The following is a 17,400-nucleotide window of genomic DNA, read 5'->3' on the forward strand; positions in this document are numbered from 1 at the left end:
ATCAGTATCGAAAACTTACAGAAGAATTCTCCGGCGAGCAGGTTTATAAACTCTAATTTTATTGATGTGCATTAACAGACTTGAACTCATACTGCACTGACAGTACAGTCACAAGGCACAGAGGAAACTCTCATTTGCAACACGTTCATAGTAGTAAAAACATCTCTGCTATTAACACACCCTTAAAATTTGAATTCATAGGAAAGCCAGAAAACAAACCAAACATTTTTTTTTCTTAATTAAAACAGCTCTGAAGTGTGAGAATGTAAATGCAGGCATCAGCTGCATGGACACAGTGCAGTCTGTCAGGCAAATTAAGTGAGAACAGCCCAAGTCAGGGCTTCACAACCCTTTCCAATGAACTGAAAATGGAGACACTAACTCCAGCTCCGGACATCTAATGGCACTCATTTCATTAAAGCCAGTTACCTGTAAGTCACCTTGCAGCCTAGTTCAAATTGTTACAGTTCTGCAGCTCATCATTTAATCAGATCCGCTGTGTAACCGAGAAGCAGGGTGGGACACAACCCAGCAGCCGCCAGAACCCGAAATCTGACCCTTTGCTCGGTCACAGATTTCAGGTTGCCCTCAGAAACACACAGGGGAGGGGGTGGCTCAGGCAGTCTGGGCACAGTGCGGACGACACCCGAGATCAGGCTCAAGCCCATGGGGTCTGGGCCCCCAACCCATTAAACTGCCCTGCTGCCTCCCTGCTTTGGAAGTCAGGGCAGGTTATGGGACAGCGCATGCTGAACATACGGTCTTAGGGATCTTGCACTCTGCCGTCTCCGTCTGTAACCTTAATTAACTCCGAGCTCTGGAACTGAAGCCGGGTGGTTCTGGAGTGACCAGGGCTCAGGATTGTGATCGGCTTCTTTCCTCTGGGACAAGCACACATGGGAGCTATAGACCGGGCGTCCCCAATGCCAGTCCTGGGGAGCCCCTGATCCAGAAGATTTTGAAGGTCTTGGTCCACATTCATCTAGGCTCCCGAAGCAGGTGCTTTGTTTGATGAAGCAGCTCAGAGATGTCTTGACAGAGAAAAGCCAACAGCCCCGCCAGGCTGCCAAATACTACAGTGGGCCAGTGCCGAGGTAACCGGGCCAGGTAACGGGCTAAACTGATCAGAGCTCACAGGTGCTCCGGCTCTCTACAAATCACGGATCTTGGGGTGACTGGCGAGGCCCACTGGAGTGTGGCTCTCTGGGACCCGGGCCAGCCAGCTCTCTGCTAGCAAGTACAACGTCAACCTGCGCTCGTCAACCTTGAGCTGCTGTTGTAGTGCACAAAAACCAAAGTGTGAATAAACACCGAAGAACCCTCATCTTGAACATGGAACGACATCAGTAATGGCAGAGGGCGCTTTAATGTTTCATTTCCTGTGCATTCCTGTGCATTGTCAGAAAGAATGCAGAAGCACCAGCATCCTTCAAAGTACCTTACTATATTTATATTTTCAATTCAAAATGAATAGACAGAAAACAGGCGGAAAGCATCAGTGCTGGAGTCTTGCACTGCGTTAAGCCAGGCACACTCAATGAGCCTCAGTAGGCGGCACTGAGCAGCTGTAAATCTGACATTTACCTGTGGCTGCCAAAAAGTCTTGCAGCCCCCTATGAAGTCTCTCTCACTACCAACTGCCCCGTAAACAGAAGCAAAATACTTTTAGCGTATTAATACTGATCAGATACAAAAGGACTCCATGTTACCATATCAAACGATATCAACAATTACAGCTGTCCAGCCTTGAAAGTGGGCTGCACTGCAGGTGAACAATCTGTAAGCGCGTACGTCTCACGAGCTGGCAGAGTGCTGGGGAGAGATTTCTGCCCACACCGCCTAGCGTTAAAGGGCTAAAAACCAGTGTGAAAGGCTGGTACCACAGTCACGGGCAAATCATGACGCCGCCGATAGCAGTGTCGTTTATGTCATGATCGCCAGCGGCCACGGCTGTCATGAAGCGTTTCTTAATACTTATATCCGAAGAATTCCCAATCCCAGTGGCCTCTGTGGAATTTTAATTGTATTGCAAAAATATACTAGAGTGGCCTTTTTACAGTCTGAAAGAAAGCCTATTACGGAAATACATATTTCTTTAAAATATTTTGCAGTAGAAGCTTTTTATCAGGTGGGTGCCGAGACATCCAAGGCCACGTCAGTTTTTACCCCTAAACTGATCAGCCCCAAACCAATTCAGAATCCACCCTGGGAAAGCCGCCCCCCCGCCTCCTTGCTCAAGGTGGACGAGCACAGGAAGTGGACCGGGAATGCTGGGATAGCAGGAAGTCCACACAGCACCCCTCTTTCTCCGGCCGTCGGCTCGTGAGCATGCAAACGAGAAAGGACCACGGGTCCACGCAGCAGTCCTCCACCTCCACTGTGACGCGGCGTACCCCTCTCTCCCCAAATTTACCCCGTAGGGGGGGGAAGTCAAGGCGAACAAATTAAATCAGAAGGCACAACAGCAAAATGACGCTCAGTCAACCCATTTAACAGACATTGCCTGATAAAACGGGGGGGAAAAAGTGAATCGTCTCTTTTAAGGGAGCTGGAAAAATGCCCCCCGTGTCTCTTCTGTCATCGGCACCCACCAAGTAAAGGGGTACGTGCATTTCCACCAGGCATGACATGGGGGGGGGGGGTGAAACTGAGCTCCCCCAAAATGTAGCGGGCCAGTCAAGCTTTTGTGCATTCCAGCAATTATCCATCTTGTACTCCAGTGGTTCCACTGTATCGCAGGAATCTTTGCTTGTCTATCATGCTGGGCTCCTCTGTTTTCTCTGCAGTTTTCTCATCACAAGTCTTCATTCTCCCCCTACGTCTCGGTCACACAAGGTGGGGGGTTTCTGGAGTAGAAGTGTCCTCTGCACTTCGGTTCCTGTGCCAGAGGTTTGCTGTGTCCAATGGGAAGCCGTACAGGTCTGATTGCAGCGCCCCCTGCCCGTGTTTCTGCACTGGGAGGACGTCGGCTCGCAGCTGGTGCAGCTGACGCAGCTAGTGCAGCCGACGCAGCCGGCGCAGCGGCTTCACAGCTTGGCCCTGGGCGCCTGCTCCAGCAGGGCCCGCATGTCCAGCAGGGCCTCCTCCAGCGACTGGGAGAGCCGGGCCGCGTTGGTCTCGGCGCAGCTGTTGAAGGCGGACACGGCGAAGTTGATGTGGTCGTCCATCGGGTTGTAGCAGACGCCGTACCCGTCCGGGACCACCGGTCCGAAGCACATCACGCAGTCCGTCTTGGCTGGCACCTTGGCAGAGATAAAAGCCCGGCGGTGACTTGCGGTTTTTGTTATGTGCTCCCCCTAGTGGACAAAGCAGGGCGAGCAGACAGAGAGCACCGCAGCCTGGCCTCCTGTTCACTGCTGCTTTCTGGCTCTGTGGCTCAGGATCTGCGCCTGTGGCTGGGAGGTGGCCGGTTCGTATCCCGCGGCCGGCAGAGGAATTCTACTCTGTTGGGCCCCTGAGCAAGGCCCTTCACCCCAGCTGCTCCAGGGGCGCCGCGTAAAAATGGCCGACCCTGCGCTCTGACCCCCAGCTTCTCTCCCTGTCTGTGTGTCTCATGGAGAGCAAGCTGGGGTCTGGGAAAAGACTAATTCCTAATGCAAGAAATTGTATAGGGCTGATAAAGTGATCTCTATCTCTGTTGCTTTAGCAAGCAAGCGAGACGGGCCTGTCTGAATATTCACAAACGCCAAAACGTGCAAAAGAGCATGAGAATACATCAGGGTATTTCTACTAATGCAACTGTTTCTTTAGTAATGGCTCGAAAACGACTTTGGAACTGCAGCTGGGAGATCTCCAAGTCTAAACAGCCAACTGTGCAATGCCTCAGGACTCAGAATGCACGTCTGCACTGTGCACTTTGACTTGGACTACCAAGTTCTTTCTTACTACCACATATTGTTCTGTACCATGCATTTATTGTTCTTACAATTTATTTTGTGCCGTTTGGCAATGTGCTGTCTACATTGTGTGGAGTTGTCTGTCGTGCTGTTGCACGTCCTGAGCGATGGGCGCCGATACGAATCCCAGTGAGCGCACACATGCGGCACCAAACTCCTCCACCTCAATCTCTCCCCGCTCTGGCATCCTGCTGGCCAGGCCCGGCTCCGCCCACACCACAGGCGGCGGCCTGAAGACACGGACCCCCCCCCGCCAGCTGTACCTGGCTAGTGGAGAGGTTGAAGTGCAGGGCGACGGCGTAGGAGGTGTCCATGAAGATCTCCGGCATGCTGGTCAGGTCCTCGATGCTCTGCAGCCGCAGCCCGAGCAGGTGCCGGTCGATGGCCTGGCCGTGGATGGCCTGCGGACAGGAGAGAGGGAGAACCGCGGCGGCCCTGAGAGAGCGCTCCCTGCGATCCCTCGCGCCTGTCCGGCGAGCGGGCCGGAGCGGGCCGGACGACGCGGCGATGCCCGTTTTGGATCGGGCACTGGAGAGCGGCAGGCAGCCAGATCACACTGCGGCTCTCAACTGGCCGCCCCACTGGAGCCCAGCAGGTGTGCGCCTGGCCAGTACCTGGGTGGGAGACCTCCTGGGAAAGCTATGCTTGCTGTTGGAAGTGGTGTTAGTGGGGCCAGTAGGGGGCGCCCACCCTGTGGTCTGTGTGGGTCCTAATTCCCTGGTATAGTGGCGGGGACACTGTACTGTCGTGGGCGCCGTCTTTCGGATGAGACGTTAAACCGAGGTCCTGACTCTCAGGGGTCATTAAAGATCCCCGGGCGTTTCTCAAGAAGAGTAGGGAGTTATCCCGGTGTCCGGGCCAAATTTCCCCCCTCAGCCTTTACCATGACCTCCAAACTGTCCCCGTGTATGATTGGCTTGCACCTGCCCTGTGATGGACTGGCGTCCTGTCCAGGGTGTACCCTGCCTTGCGCTCGGTGCTTGCCGGGTAGGCTCCGGCCTCCCGCGACACCGTATGATATAGAGCGGTTTGACAAAAGACGTGACACGACTCTCTAAAAGTGAAAGTCGCCCAGCGCCGAGACCTTGCAAAGACTCGAACCCCAAAAGGCCCAGCTGCCCCAGCACACCTACCATGTCCGTGTAGGCTCTGTGGGCCTTGACCGCCTTGTCCAGCAGCGCAACCTTCTCCTGCTTCTGCGCACAGAAAGACATCAGGAACAGTGACAAAAAAAAATAAGGATTTCTGGGAGTGGCTGAGGTTCAGGTACGTCGAAACAAAGGGATCACAGTATGGGAATAACAGCTGGGGACGGTGTCAAGTCACAAAGCACAGTGCGTGACGCTTTGTAGAATGAGAACAGGGCGCAGGCAGTGCCGATTGCCCCTTTGAAACAGACTGGAGTCATTGCTTTACAGGTGTTTCATAAGCTTTAAAGGGCAGGTCTGTAGGACTTGGAAATTAAGAACCTAATACTGGATGCTCTAGATAACGGTTAGGTTGTCAATTTGTCCTGCAAGGTGTAGCTTTTGTGAAAGTCACTGTGGGTTTTCAATACGTCGATTCAGTCCCAAAACTCACACAGACAGACGCCCAATTTCATCGACGGATTATCAAGACAGATCAGTGCATTCGTGAGCACGTGGGGGGGAAAAAAAAATCACTGATAACCTCCAGAAATCGGCAGTGAAGAAAAAGGGAGCAGAGGACACAAGGGGAAGCCATTAGGAAGGGCATTTAAGGCTGGGAACTGGAGGTGATTCTTTACGTAAAGGGTTGTGGGGGTGTGGAACAAAAATTGTCGACACTGATAGCTGATTCCCTGGTTTCTTTCAAGTCTTGAACTGGATGACATCCTTAGGTTAATAAAATACTAGCAGCCACACAAACTACAAAGGGCCACAGGTCTCCTCTGGGTTGTATCCTAGATTCTCACATTCTCTTTTCACCCAGTGGACGTATTCCACAGGACAAGAGAGGAGAGGATACTGGTGAAAGACAGCGAAAGCTCTCTGCGATGACCAGAAGGCCGATGTTCAGGGGTGCTGCTGCAGGCTCACTGACCTGCTGGCCGGGGTCGTCCATGGCCTGCACGAAGTTCAGGGAGTCGACGGACGTGGAGCGGATGGTGTCCGTGCGGCCCAGGCGGAACATCCGCAGGGAAGCACTCTCGTAGGTGGAACAGCATCGGTGGTACGTTCTTGGGGAAAGCGAGGCAGAGCAACACAGGTCAGAGAGAAAGAGCGAATCAGAGAAATGCAGGGAGAGAAGAGGGCGGTCGGTTCTTCTATACTGATGAAATGGGCAATCAGCCATTGTTTCTCTGAATCCTTAATCACGGGAACCGGAACTGCACGGAGAAGGAAGAGAGACACACGAGCTCCTCTAACCTGACCACTGCTCATCCGCGAGCTCAGAAACGCCCCCTGTAATCAGGGGGTTACCTGTAGTCGGGGAGTGAGCTGTTATTGGGGTGTTACCTGTAGGTTAGGGGTTAACTGTATTCGGGGTGTTTGCTGTAATTGGGGAGTTACCTGTAGTCGGGGCATGAGCTGTAATCTGGGGGTGAGCCGTTATTGGGAGGGTTACCTGTAGGTCAGGGGTTAACTGTATTCGGGGTATTTGCTGTAGTCGGGGGGCGAGTTGTAGTCGGGGGGGTTACCTATAGTCGGAGAGTGAGCTGTGATCTGGGGGTTACCTGTAGTCGGGGGGTTACCTGTAGTCGGAGAGTGAGCTGTGATCTGGGGGTTACCTGTAGTCGGGGGGTTACCTGTAGTTGGGGAGTGAGCTGTGATTTGGGGGTTACCTGTATTCGGGGGGTGAGCTGTTATCTGGGGGTTACCTGTAGTAAGCCAGCTGCAGAGCCATCTGAATGAAAGCGTCGGGGCTCATCTTGTGCGACTTGGGGAAGTTCTTCCCGAAGTGAGAGAAGACGTTGACTTTCACGTCCAGGTCCTGCACCATGCTGGGGGGCGACAGCAGTGCGACACACGAGCGCAGAGAGTGAATCCCACCTCAGCCTCACAGGAAGACCTACAAAACCCTACACCCCGAGACCTGTGGGGGTGCTGCCCGAGTCTCTTACAGAACTCGGGGCCAGCTCATCGGCAGGAGCATGAGGCAAGAAATCAACACCACAATCACAAAAGGCAATTCACAATTCCCAAATGCAGAATGGTTTGACACATGATATGATAGAGACAATACATCATTCACTTTTTAACGGAGCAGTACGAACATGGTCCCATCTTCCTATATGCAATTTAAGTGTAGTTTCAACTCAAAGCTGGCAACTGCATCCCTTTCACACGTAAGGCAGACGTGAATGCGTGTCCTCTCTGCTAACGAAGGCCTGGTTCAAACTGAAATGGGTCCCCTGGCCAAGTCTGCAGTCTTGTGCATTCATTCATACTTCTTGATGCTTTGCGTAAGTGTGCTGTTATTGGTTATCAGATAGAAGACCTGATCCCTTGAGCAGGCTGATCCAGACCAGCCAGGCGTGGGAATTCATTTCAACCCCGAGGGTGCTGTACAGAGGACACACAATCAATCAAGGTTTATTTATCAATGCACGAACAGTACAGCACACAGCGGTGTTGTCGGCAATGACATGCTTTGTCCGCGAGCTCGTTAAGAGGGGTAGAAGAGTGGAGGGACAGGAATTTATAGGGATTAGATGAACGAAAAGAAAAAAAAACATTTAGGATACAATCAATTACACAAGTGCAATTTACAGGTTGTGCGAAAGGAACACAGATGCCCACTCACATGTTGAGATTCTGCTTGGCCTTCTCGATGTCCTTCTTGATCTCTGGCGTGATGTTGAAGCGCAGTTTCTGCGGTGCGGGCAGGGGAATCATGGGAGACCGCACCATCTCCGATTGCTTCCTGCAGGGAAGACACGGGGAGAGAACAAGCGCGTCGCCTTCCGGAAAATCTTAAAACGTGCAAGTTCTGAAATAAAATACATGGAAGAAATAAGCTTGGCACTAAGTGTTTGTATTGTAGTTAGACATATTGAAATGTTAATGTTTTTCCCGGGCTTGATCAACTAAGGTGGTTACTAAGGTTTTAGTGAAACAAAATTGCATCAATAACTGACGTGACTTGGGATCTGATTACTAAATATCTGTAATTAGTTAAATCTGTGCCGACACTAAGCTTTGCTTGATCAATTATGAACCACAGCCCTCAACTGTACCCAATTAATAGCTTGTATCTTATCAACTGGCAGAGCAAACTCTTGCGGCTGCGGAGAGCTCCTTCTGTCCCGCAGAGCAGCCTGCACGGAGCAGGAACAAAACTTTTTGCAGCATTTAAACTCGGTGAATTCAGGGCCATTCTACAAGCTGTTACAGTGGAGCTATTACACTGGACAAACACAGCACAGTTGAAACAATCGCCGTTATATGTCCTACTAATTCTGACTGCTTGACTCATCCCTCTATTATCTAATTCCTGGGAAAGGCTGTGGCCACCCGGACTCTATTCCGGATTCTTACGACACAATGCAGGACTACACTGTGACTCAGAACACTGGATTTGTCATTTGTCTTCATCACAAGGGTGAGGAAGATATTTTTATTTTCTACTATCGCCCCGGGACGGGTAGTTGTCACCGCGCCCAACGGAGAGCCCAGAAACCCGCCGGCGCCGCAGAGGGGGTGCCGGAGATCAGCGGCAACAGCGGGGGTCTCACTCACGTGTACTCCACCACGTGGTCCACCAGGGACACGATGGGCGGGCCTTCTGCGGGGGCGTGCTCATAAATCAGGCCGCATGACCCGTCTTCTCCGATGATAAACTGCAGAGAGCCGGAACAAGGCAGGCTCTTCAGGAACTTCATTAAGACACCAACACAGGAGCAATACGGCTCTGAACACGTCAGAAGTACCAATGAGCAGACAGGGCTGGAACAGCATGAGGAGCACTGTAAATACTCTCTACACCACAGGGCTGTTTAAACCCCTAAAATGCCATTTGAACATCCCTTGTAACCACTCCTGATGTTGATTTTCTCCTTCTCAGTTGTGGACACTCAAAATTCAAAAGATTCTGGTTCTAATTTCTCCTCAAATCTGCCTCCCTGTTCATGGTTACACACACACACACACACACAAACATTAAAAGCAAGAATACTTTTAGTACTGTAAAGTAATACTGTACTTTTTGAACCACAGGTCAAGCGCTAGACAAAAGCAGTCTGTTAGAGTAGCAAGATTTTTAAAAAAAATGATGCACTGGTATGGACAAGGTACAAGGTACACAGCACAAACTCAAAGAAGGTGCAGTCCAACTTCGATCTTAAGTGAAGCGTTTTGTAACCCCAAGCCTACTCCTGCTAAGGACTTACACTTGTTTTAATACCACCTGAAAACAGCTTTGATTTCACTGATAAGACCAGGAACAGGACTTTTCAAGATGGGGAATTATACCCCTAGAAGCTTTTTTTCCCCTCCATCGTCCAAATCGACTGAGAAACCCAGGCTGGGCAGAAGCACATTTGATAGGAAGGCAGTCAGAGAGGCTGACAGGCACATAGACGGACATGCGGAGCAACACTTCTTTACACAAAGGGTGGTGGGTGCCTGGAACAAGCTGCCCAGCTATGCTGCTGAGGGATGATACCCCGAGATCCTCGAATGAAAGGCACCAGTACGCTGGCAATCAAGCAAGCCAGAGGAGCTCAACCGCCTGCCCTCTCGCCCGGGCAGGGCGTCTCACCTGCAGGGTCTTGTCGAACCAGCGGTTGCCACTGTTCCAGCGGCTGCCCCCGCCGTGCAGCATCTGGGCGCCCACACGGCTGCGGTACAGCTCATCGGACACGCGGGGCTTGGGCGCGTCCAGGCACACCGTGAAGATGCTCTTCTGGATGGCGCGCACCGACTCCTTGTTCGTCTTGTCTGCAAGGCCGGGGGGGGGGAGAGAAGCACAAAGACTCTATCCCTGCTGCAAGTTCTCAACGGAAACTGCCGGCAACACTCCTGAAACAGAGCTCCGACACAGTTCAGCACTGTCCACCCTCAGCACCGACCTACAGTGAAGCACATATTAGACCGATACACCTGCAGAATGTGCACCTGCAACACAGAATGCCACAGGCCACTATCGCTGAACTCCATCACAGGATCACAGGCCTGACAGCTAGGTTTTCCACCCTTCTATTGTCTAACCACTTCTTGCAAGCGGGGAAGCTGGAGTCCATCCCAGCCGGCAATGGGCGCAAGGCAGGGTACGCCCCGGACAGGACGCCAGTCCCATCACAGGACACACACACTCACTCTAGGGCCAGTTTTCCCAGCAGCCAATGAATCGACCAGCGTGTGCTTGGACTGTGGGAGGAAAGCAGAGCAGCCAGAGGAAATCCACACGAATACAGGAAGAACAGCTAGGTCCTACAAAATGTCCATTTTTTCCATGATATTTTCTAATTGATGTAGTCAAGTAGAATCACACTCACACTGCATGTGCCAACGTGCTTTTTAAAATTTCTATATTATTTAACTTCTCTCTGTTGCTGCTGCTACTGCTGCTGCTGTTCTGTTTATACAGTAGGTTGGCTTTTCCTTCATGCCTTGGCATTGGAGCGGATATGCAAATACGATTGTGACAGGTGAACTGAACTGAATCGATCCCGCCAATCAATGGCAAGAACTGCAGAGGCCTTGTCATGTGTGTCAGCGCGCGTGCCCACAGGCCTGTCAGCGCAGACACGTGGGACTGACGCCCTCACCCTTGATGAGGTTGTTGTAGGCTTTCCCCCAGGTGTTGCGGTGCTGGGAGGTGAGGATCCCGATCGGCTCCTTGTTGGTCTGCAGGGACGAGTTCCAGATCTTCTCCAGCTGGATGTAAATCTGGTCGACGGTCAGGGGAGAGCCGTCGCTGTTGTAAACGTCCAGGACGAAGAACTACGGAGCAGGAAAAGGAGGGTCAGCCCAGCACAGACTGGGACAGGCGGAGACGCGCACAGGAAGGCAGGCAGACAGATGCTGACAGGTGTGTAGATGGACACGTGGAGAGACAGGCAGGTAGATGGATGGATAGATAGAAAGTAGGGAGGACGGACTCATAAGGCTGATAAAGAACGGAAAGCTAGATCACTGAAAATGCAAAAGCCTGCTGTGCGAGTCAGCACTTCCGCAGCACAATTTCACTGAAGCCGGTCAAGCTGGGAAAATGTGTCCCCCTGAGGGGCGGGGACAGGAAGGCGGAGTCTATGAGGGGGTGGGCAAGGGAAGGCGGGGTCTATGAGAGGACAGGATGGGAGGATGGAGTATATGAAGGGATTGGGTGGGAAGGCGGGGTCTACCAGGGGTGAGGACGGGAGGGCGGAGCCTATGGGGGGAGGGGACAGGAGCCTTCCGGGGGAGGGGACAGGAGGGCGGAGCCTACCGGGGGGAGGGGACAGGAGGGCGGAGTCTACCGGGGGGAGGGGACAGGAGGGCGGAGCCTACCGGGGGGAGGGGACAGGAGGGCGGAGCCTACCGGGGGGAGGGGACAGGAGGGCGGAGTCTACCGGGGGGAGGGGACAGGGGGAGAGTCTATCAGGGGAGGGGACAGGAGGGTGGAGCCTACCAGGGGAGGGGACAGGAAGACAAGGTCTATTAAGGGGCGGGGTCTGTGACCGGTGATGTCAAGAAGGCAGAGTCCATCAGGAGCACGGTCAGGAAGGAGGGGTCCAGGAAGGCCCAGGAAGGCGCAGTCCCCAAGGGGTGGGGACAGGAAGGCCGGAAAGCAGAGTCCGCGGGAGGTACCTGGAAGTTGTGCACAACCGTGATGTGGGTGGGGGGCTTCTTGCTGCGCGCGTAGTTGACCACGGAGTCTCTCTTGGGGTCGGGGATGCGGCAGGAGGACAGGACCTGGTAGTACTGGTTCATGCAGAGCGGTTTCCCGCCGAGGTACTCCACGGGCAGGGTCTCGCTGAAACACAGGCGCACGGGTCAGCGCTGACCACCGCGGAACCCGGAGCTCAGGCCGGAGAGCTGGATCACAGGGGCTTTCCCAGTACCTGACCCAGCCTCCCCTCCCCACAAACAGGACAAGACATCCAGGAGGACACCCGAGACAGGGGGGAGTGCCACTGGTGTGGGGGCTCCCACAGTGACCCCTCCCCAAATGTTTCAATACATGATGACCAGCAAACAAGTGTGAAGCATGAACACTGAGAACACAGGTAAGAGTTAAGAGACATCCCTCCACGCAAGTTAACGCAGGCAAACCTGCCTTCCCCAATGGAAACAATTTCAATATGGGGGTACACTTACTACCACCACACAAAATGACCTAGTGCTGGCGGGACCCCTTTTTGGTGCAAAAAATAAATAAATGGGGGGAATCTGTTCTGCCACTTGCAAAGGGAGATGAGAACTGGGGACACTCACTTGTCGATCATGGTTTTGAAATCCAAAACCCCCGCAATCAGTTTGGCAGCAAACCTGCAAAAAAGAGGTTTAAAAGAAGAGGACCAGTTAGGCCTGATAACCTGAGCTGCTCCTATAATTGAGCTTCTATTCAGCCTGTTGCAGGAAAGCAGGTGACCCTCCCCCACCCTCACAGCCCGGCAGTTTGACCCTTTCCAGTTTTCTGAGCCGACAGAAAGCAACTGCAGGCGCCAGAGTTTCACGTTTTATTCAAAACGATCTTGCCCAGACCGGCGCGTCCAGCTAAAATGCAATTAAACTAAATGAAGTTAAATTAGATATTGCACTTCCTATTCAAATGCATTGGAACAAGCCACTCGGGAAGCTACTGCTCTGAAATCCCACGACGGGTCCGAGTGCTATGCAGTCATAATGGTTAGAACTATAATGGGCAACCATTATAACCACACTGAGCAGCAGCCGGCTGTCCTGCAAGGCCATGCTACAGTATATACTGTCTTCTCAACACGAACTAAAACTGCTTTTTAATGCAAGTCTTCAATTGCTCTTTCTGCTCTGCAGGCACTACAGCTCCATTGCATTGGCGCTCAGTGGGAAAAGAAGCTGATGAGTGATCTCACTCTGGGGCTTTGTTCAATAATCCATCCGAGAGCGTGTTTCCAGTTTGCTACCAAGCCACGGTTATTATCTGTTCGGTGGACTGTTGACACAGCGTTCTCTGTGCTCAGAGACTCTGCTGAGGTCCTTCCCTGGTGCTGCCCAGAACAGCTCATGCGCTTAAAATAGTCAACTGTGTGAGAGGTGAGCCTGTGCAAAGGTCATGGTCTGTAGCTCTGATTAAACAGCTTCCATGGCTACTGCTGGCAGAGGGGACGACAAACAACACCCAGGCAATTTCCATCCTTCAAGTAGAAACGGGCTTTATTAATGCCCTCCCTTTCCCCCAAAGGCGAGTGACTTGTGAACTAATGTTTATCTTAACGCCTGTCTTTACTGAAACAGCAAAACGTGAAATCATTTCACGGGCAGGAGAATAAAAAGGAAACGTAATTAATTCGATGTGGGGGAAAAAACGCAACAGCTGAAGTGCATTCATCAAAATGGGACACTAAACTAGAGGAAGACGGCGCATGTGTGAATACATGTCATTGTGCTGAGAATTCACGCTTTCCAACATTAAAGTTCAACTTGCAGCGCCTTTCACTGCCGATCTCTGGATGCTGGCTCTCTCCTGTGCCCCCAGTAGCAGGAGCTTGGTTCCTGACACTCTGGGGTTGCCATGGTAACACCGAGTTCAAGCGAGAGATGGCTCAGGAATGAGGCTAAACCTCTGTAGCTTTAGCGTTGCGCACTAGTCCCTGGCTCAGACCTAGTCTTAATTTCTCCAAAGAACTGACTGAAATGAGGAGAGTCTAATGTCGAACCAAGACAGGCAGCAATTTTAAGTAGTCACCTATAGTTTTATGCACCAGGCCTTGACTAGATTAGTTAAAAACCTGGGCAGTTTTTTTTTTACTTTAGATCCCTTCAGAAGAAATGCCTCTCAACGAGACAAGGCTCCTACTATGATAAATAATGCTAATTAGCTCAACGTGAGGAATTCTTAAGAGCCCCGAGAGCACTTATTAGGAAACTGCTTTTTAGGCTGGGGAATGAAGAACTGTCCTTCTCTGTGAGGAGACCCACTGGGAAATGGGAGCCAGCAAGAGCAGAGACCTTTTCTTTTTATTCTATATGATTTTCTTCGCGTGACTGAGGTCTTCAGCAAACTGGAAACCAGGAATGATAAAGAAATATCAAATGAAACCATTTTGCAATTTTACTTTGGAAAGATGGGGGATGGAGAGACAGGAGAAAGGCCGCAGAGAACAGCTCGTCTGCCCAGCCCCCCCACCCGGTCCCACCCCCCTCGCCCTTTTGAACCGGCATCCTGTTGGACTCACCGTATCTGTCCCTGGCGATCGTGAAACTCTGCACGCGGCAGGACCACCCCAGGGCTGGAGTGGATCACCACAGGCATCCGGTACTCCAGGTAGGCAGTCTGGAGCCACCAGTCCGAGAGCTGCAGGGAGAGACACACACACAATCAGGCCCCCCCGCGCACAGTTACAGTCCGATATCTCTCTGCACACCAGCTCACAAACAGTCACAGCTAGTCTTTCGTACAGGCAGAGCAGAACCAGAACTCGGTTCGCCCTTGATCTCGGTTCTGGCCCGGCGTGTGGTAGAATGTCCTACTCTTGTTACGACTGCCAGAGAACAGACCGGAGCGCCGAAGGGATGTGCACCATGAGAGACGCAGAAAGCACGAAGCGACTGACCCTGCAGTCCCCGAGAACGTGCTACTTATAAGCCCTGATATCTTAGAGTCGTTCACCTCTGAGCTTACCCCCAGTTAAAACGAAATAAAGAACTGCATCAGAAAAGCTGAGCCAGGAGGCTTTTTTAATTTCATTCATCCAAAGATATCTGCTACAACACAAAAACTACATGTGCTGTGCAAGATCTGAAAACCTGCATCATGCCACTGTTCGACAGGGAAGCCTGAAATCCCTCTACATCCATCAGTTCATTATCAGAGATGACCAGAAAGCCGATTATTCCTGGTGAGTGTCGGCGCAGCCTAGGGGGCAGGAGACAGGACTACACCCTGGACTGGCCCACCACAGGGCAGACACACGTGTACATACAGACGCGCACACTGATGCACACATTGACGAGCACACTGACGCACACACATGTACATACAGACGCACATATTGATGCGCACACACATGCACAAACATATGCACAGACAATTCAAGGAAACCCCCGACCCAGCCAGCGCATCTCTGGAAGGAGGAGGAAACGGAGGCTAACAGTTTAGCGTTATTAAACTTGCGACTTATCGAACGCCTGGACTTCACCCGTCTGAAACGAGGGAAGACGGGAGGACAGAGGGCAATGCTTCGAGGCCTGCTCAGGACGTCCAGCTGCACTGACCCAGTTCTCCATCTTGCGGGCGCGGCGCTCCAGGCCCCTCTGCAGCCTCTCGCCCACGCCCCCGGGCCGCTGGAAGTCCTCGACCAGGCCGCGGGTGTGCTCCAGCTCCTCGGCGCTCACGACGGGCCGCAGGGCCAGCAGGTAGCGCTCCAGGGTCTGCCGCAGGGGCGGCACCGGCAGCTTGGGGAGCCCCTCCTGGTGCGCCAGGTACCGGCCGGGGATCCGGGTCACCGACACGGGACTCACCAGGGCCGCGGGCTTCCACGCGGCCTGCTTAGCCTGCAAAAAAAAAATTCCATTCCATTCAATTCAATTCAATTACTTTTAATATAGCGCCTTTCACAACAAGGTGGCCCCAAGGTGCTTAACAAAGCCGTGCGACGGTACATAACGTCGTAATACAGAAAGAGAAGAAGCCAGAAGACAACGGAGGAGAGGAACCAAGACCTCCTCTGGAAGGAGAACAACACCCCCTCTGGGGGGTCAAAGGTTAACCGGCTGCCCAACCCCAAAAACCAAGTTATGGGGGTGACAGTCCAGTTTCCCCACCCAGAGGCGAGACCCTCCCCCCTCCCCGTTAGAATCCCGGTTCCTCCAGGGAGATAGCAGCTGTTTCACTGCCGGGGGGGATTTTATTTTCAAGAGGACTTTGCCACACGCTCGCAGAAGAAATCCCGACGTCGGCCCCGGATTATACATTAAACACTCGCCCTCTGGTCTTGCGTGTCCCCATTTGGACTTTGGACAGAGAGTTTCCAGCAATGTGAATCCTCGCTTTTAGCGACGAGGTGCAGAACAGCTCCCACACACACACACACGCACACGGGTGGGCAGGACACCCGACACCGGCGCGAGCCACAGCAGGGTTCGAGACCGAGGACCTGGCACACCGCACGAGAACCATAAATAACATCCCGCAATAAAAAGCGACCCTCCCCCCCTCACAACTTCTAAAAAATAACCTTCACATGTTGTTAACCGCCAGTACAATGCGACGTTTACGACACGTTATTAAACGCACAGTCGTTGGCAACAGCGATATTAAAACGACGCGACACGGAGCTGCATTCAAACTGTACACAACTGCGTGCAACTGTCACTGGGTTCAAGGCACTGGACAAACTCCCTCCTAGAAAGAAGAAAACGACGGGCTAGTCAATTATTACGGAATATTACAGCCTCGAGAACCGCGAAGGCTTCGGTTAAATACCACAAAATGTACCATGTTTGCGAGTTGCGCAGAAAAGTCGGTCTGTCACAGCTCCGAGCCTCTTACAGTGGCGAGTTTTCGCGAGAGACGTTACCGCAGCTACGTTGTAAACACAGAAGAGCTCTTTTTGAGTTTTTCGCCCCTTTCGTTTTCGCTTTATAAAGCCGTTTTCTAGCGCTGAAAACGCCTGGGATAAATTCAAGCGACACAATCCACATTCGGAGATGTACAAAATAAGGAACCCCCCCGCGTGTCTTGCGTGTCGTGCTTACTCACCATCGCTCTGGCTAAAAAACCCAGCATATTTCGCAGAAACGCCCCCAAAGTACAGGAGTGACCGGCTCTCTCTGGCTGTCAAGCTTCAAGGACGGGCAGGTTACAATGCTGCACATTACCCTCCTGTTGATAAAATGTGCCCCGCAAAATCATGGACAGCCAGGGCTCAACTTGCCCCGCAATGACGCAAACATCCGGCGACTTCGCTTCTGTGACGCACAATACATTCGACCTGGAGAGTCGTGTTTTTAAAGCTAACCGTCCAGTATTGAACATTGAACTTTGTTTTTGTCCCTGTTCTAGATAATTTAGCAGATGTAAATGGATATTTCTTTTTTTTGGGGGGGAGGGGGGGGGCGTGATGGGAGATTATTTTAACACAACCAATAATACGATGCACCGTTGCTCTCATAATATTTTACAGAAAAATACAACTTTCTCCACAAAAATATCAGTAACTCAAAAAACATTTCAGGAAGCGTGGAGTAAACACGTGTTCCATGTACGTAAACACCTTTATGAAAATAAGTATTTTATATATTGCATTAATAGATACAAGTGTTGTATGCAAAAATTTAATATGGATTTTTTGCAAAGGGTGCAAAACATTAGTGTAGGTTTAATATATTGAATATCTACTGCATTTCAGCACGTC

General features: G+C 51.9%; 1 protein-coding gene across 2 annotated transcripts; it reads right to left on the minus strand.

The window, feature by feature from the left end:
* Window positions 1-38: 38 nt before the first annotated feature.
* Window positions 39-16,893, minus strand: crata (carnitine O-acetyltransferase a). 2 transcript variants are annotated; one of them, XM_015366803.2, is made up of 14 exons: window positions 16,746-16,893; window positions 15,260-15,538; window positions 14,221-14,339; window positions 12,278-12,331; window positions 11,651-11,816; window positions 10,630-10,804; window positions 9,621-9,799; window positions 8,600-8,700; window positions 7,665-7,784; window positions 6,739-6,861; window positions 5,961-6,096; window positions 5,030-5,092; window positions 4,160-4,297; window positions 39-3,242 (listed from the first exon to the last, which is right to left on the minus strand). In XM_015366803.2, exons 1-14 carry the CDS (start codon window positions 16,770-16,772, stop codon window positions 3,027-3,029), a joined length of 1,896 nt encoding a protein of 631 aa, XP_015222289.2. In that variant the 5' UTR covers window positions 16,773-16,893; the 3' UTR covers window positions 39-3,026. The 2 variants fall into 2 exon arrangements, with proteins under 2 accessions (XP_015222289.2, XP_015222290.2); XM_015366804.2 differs by lacking the exon at window positions 16,746-16,893 and adding an exon at window positions 16,482-16,690.
* Between the last annotated feature and the right edge of the window lie 507 nt (window positions 16,894-17,400).

This window comes from Lepisosteus oculatus, chromosome 24, assembly GCF_040954835.1.
Source record: "Lepisosteus oculatus isolate fLepOcu1 chromosome 24, fLepOcu1.hap2, whole genome shotgun sequence".
NCBI lineage: Eukaryota > Metazoa > Chordata > Actinopteri > Semionotiformes > Lepisosteidae > Lepisosteus > Lepisosteus oculatus.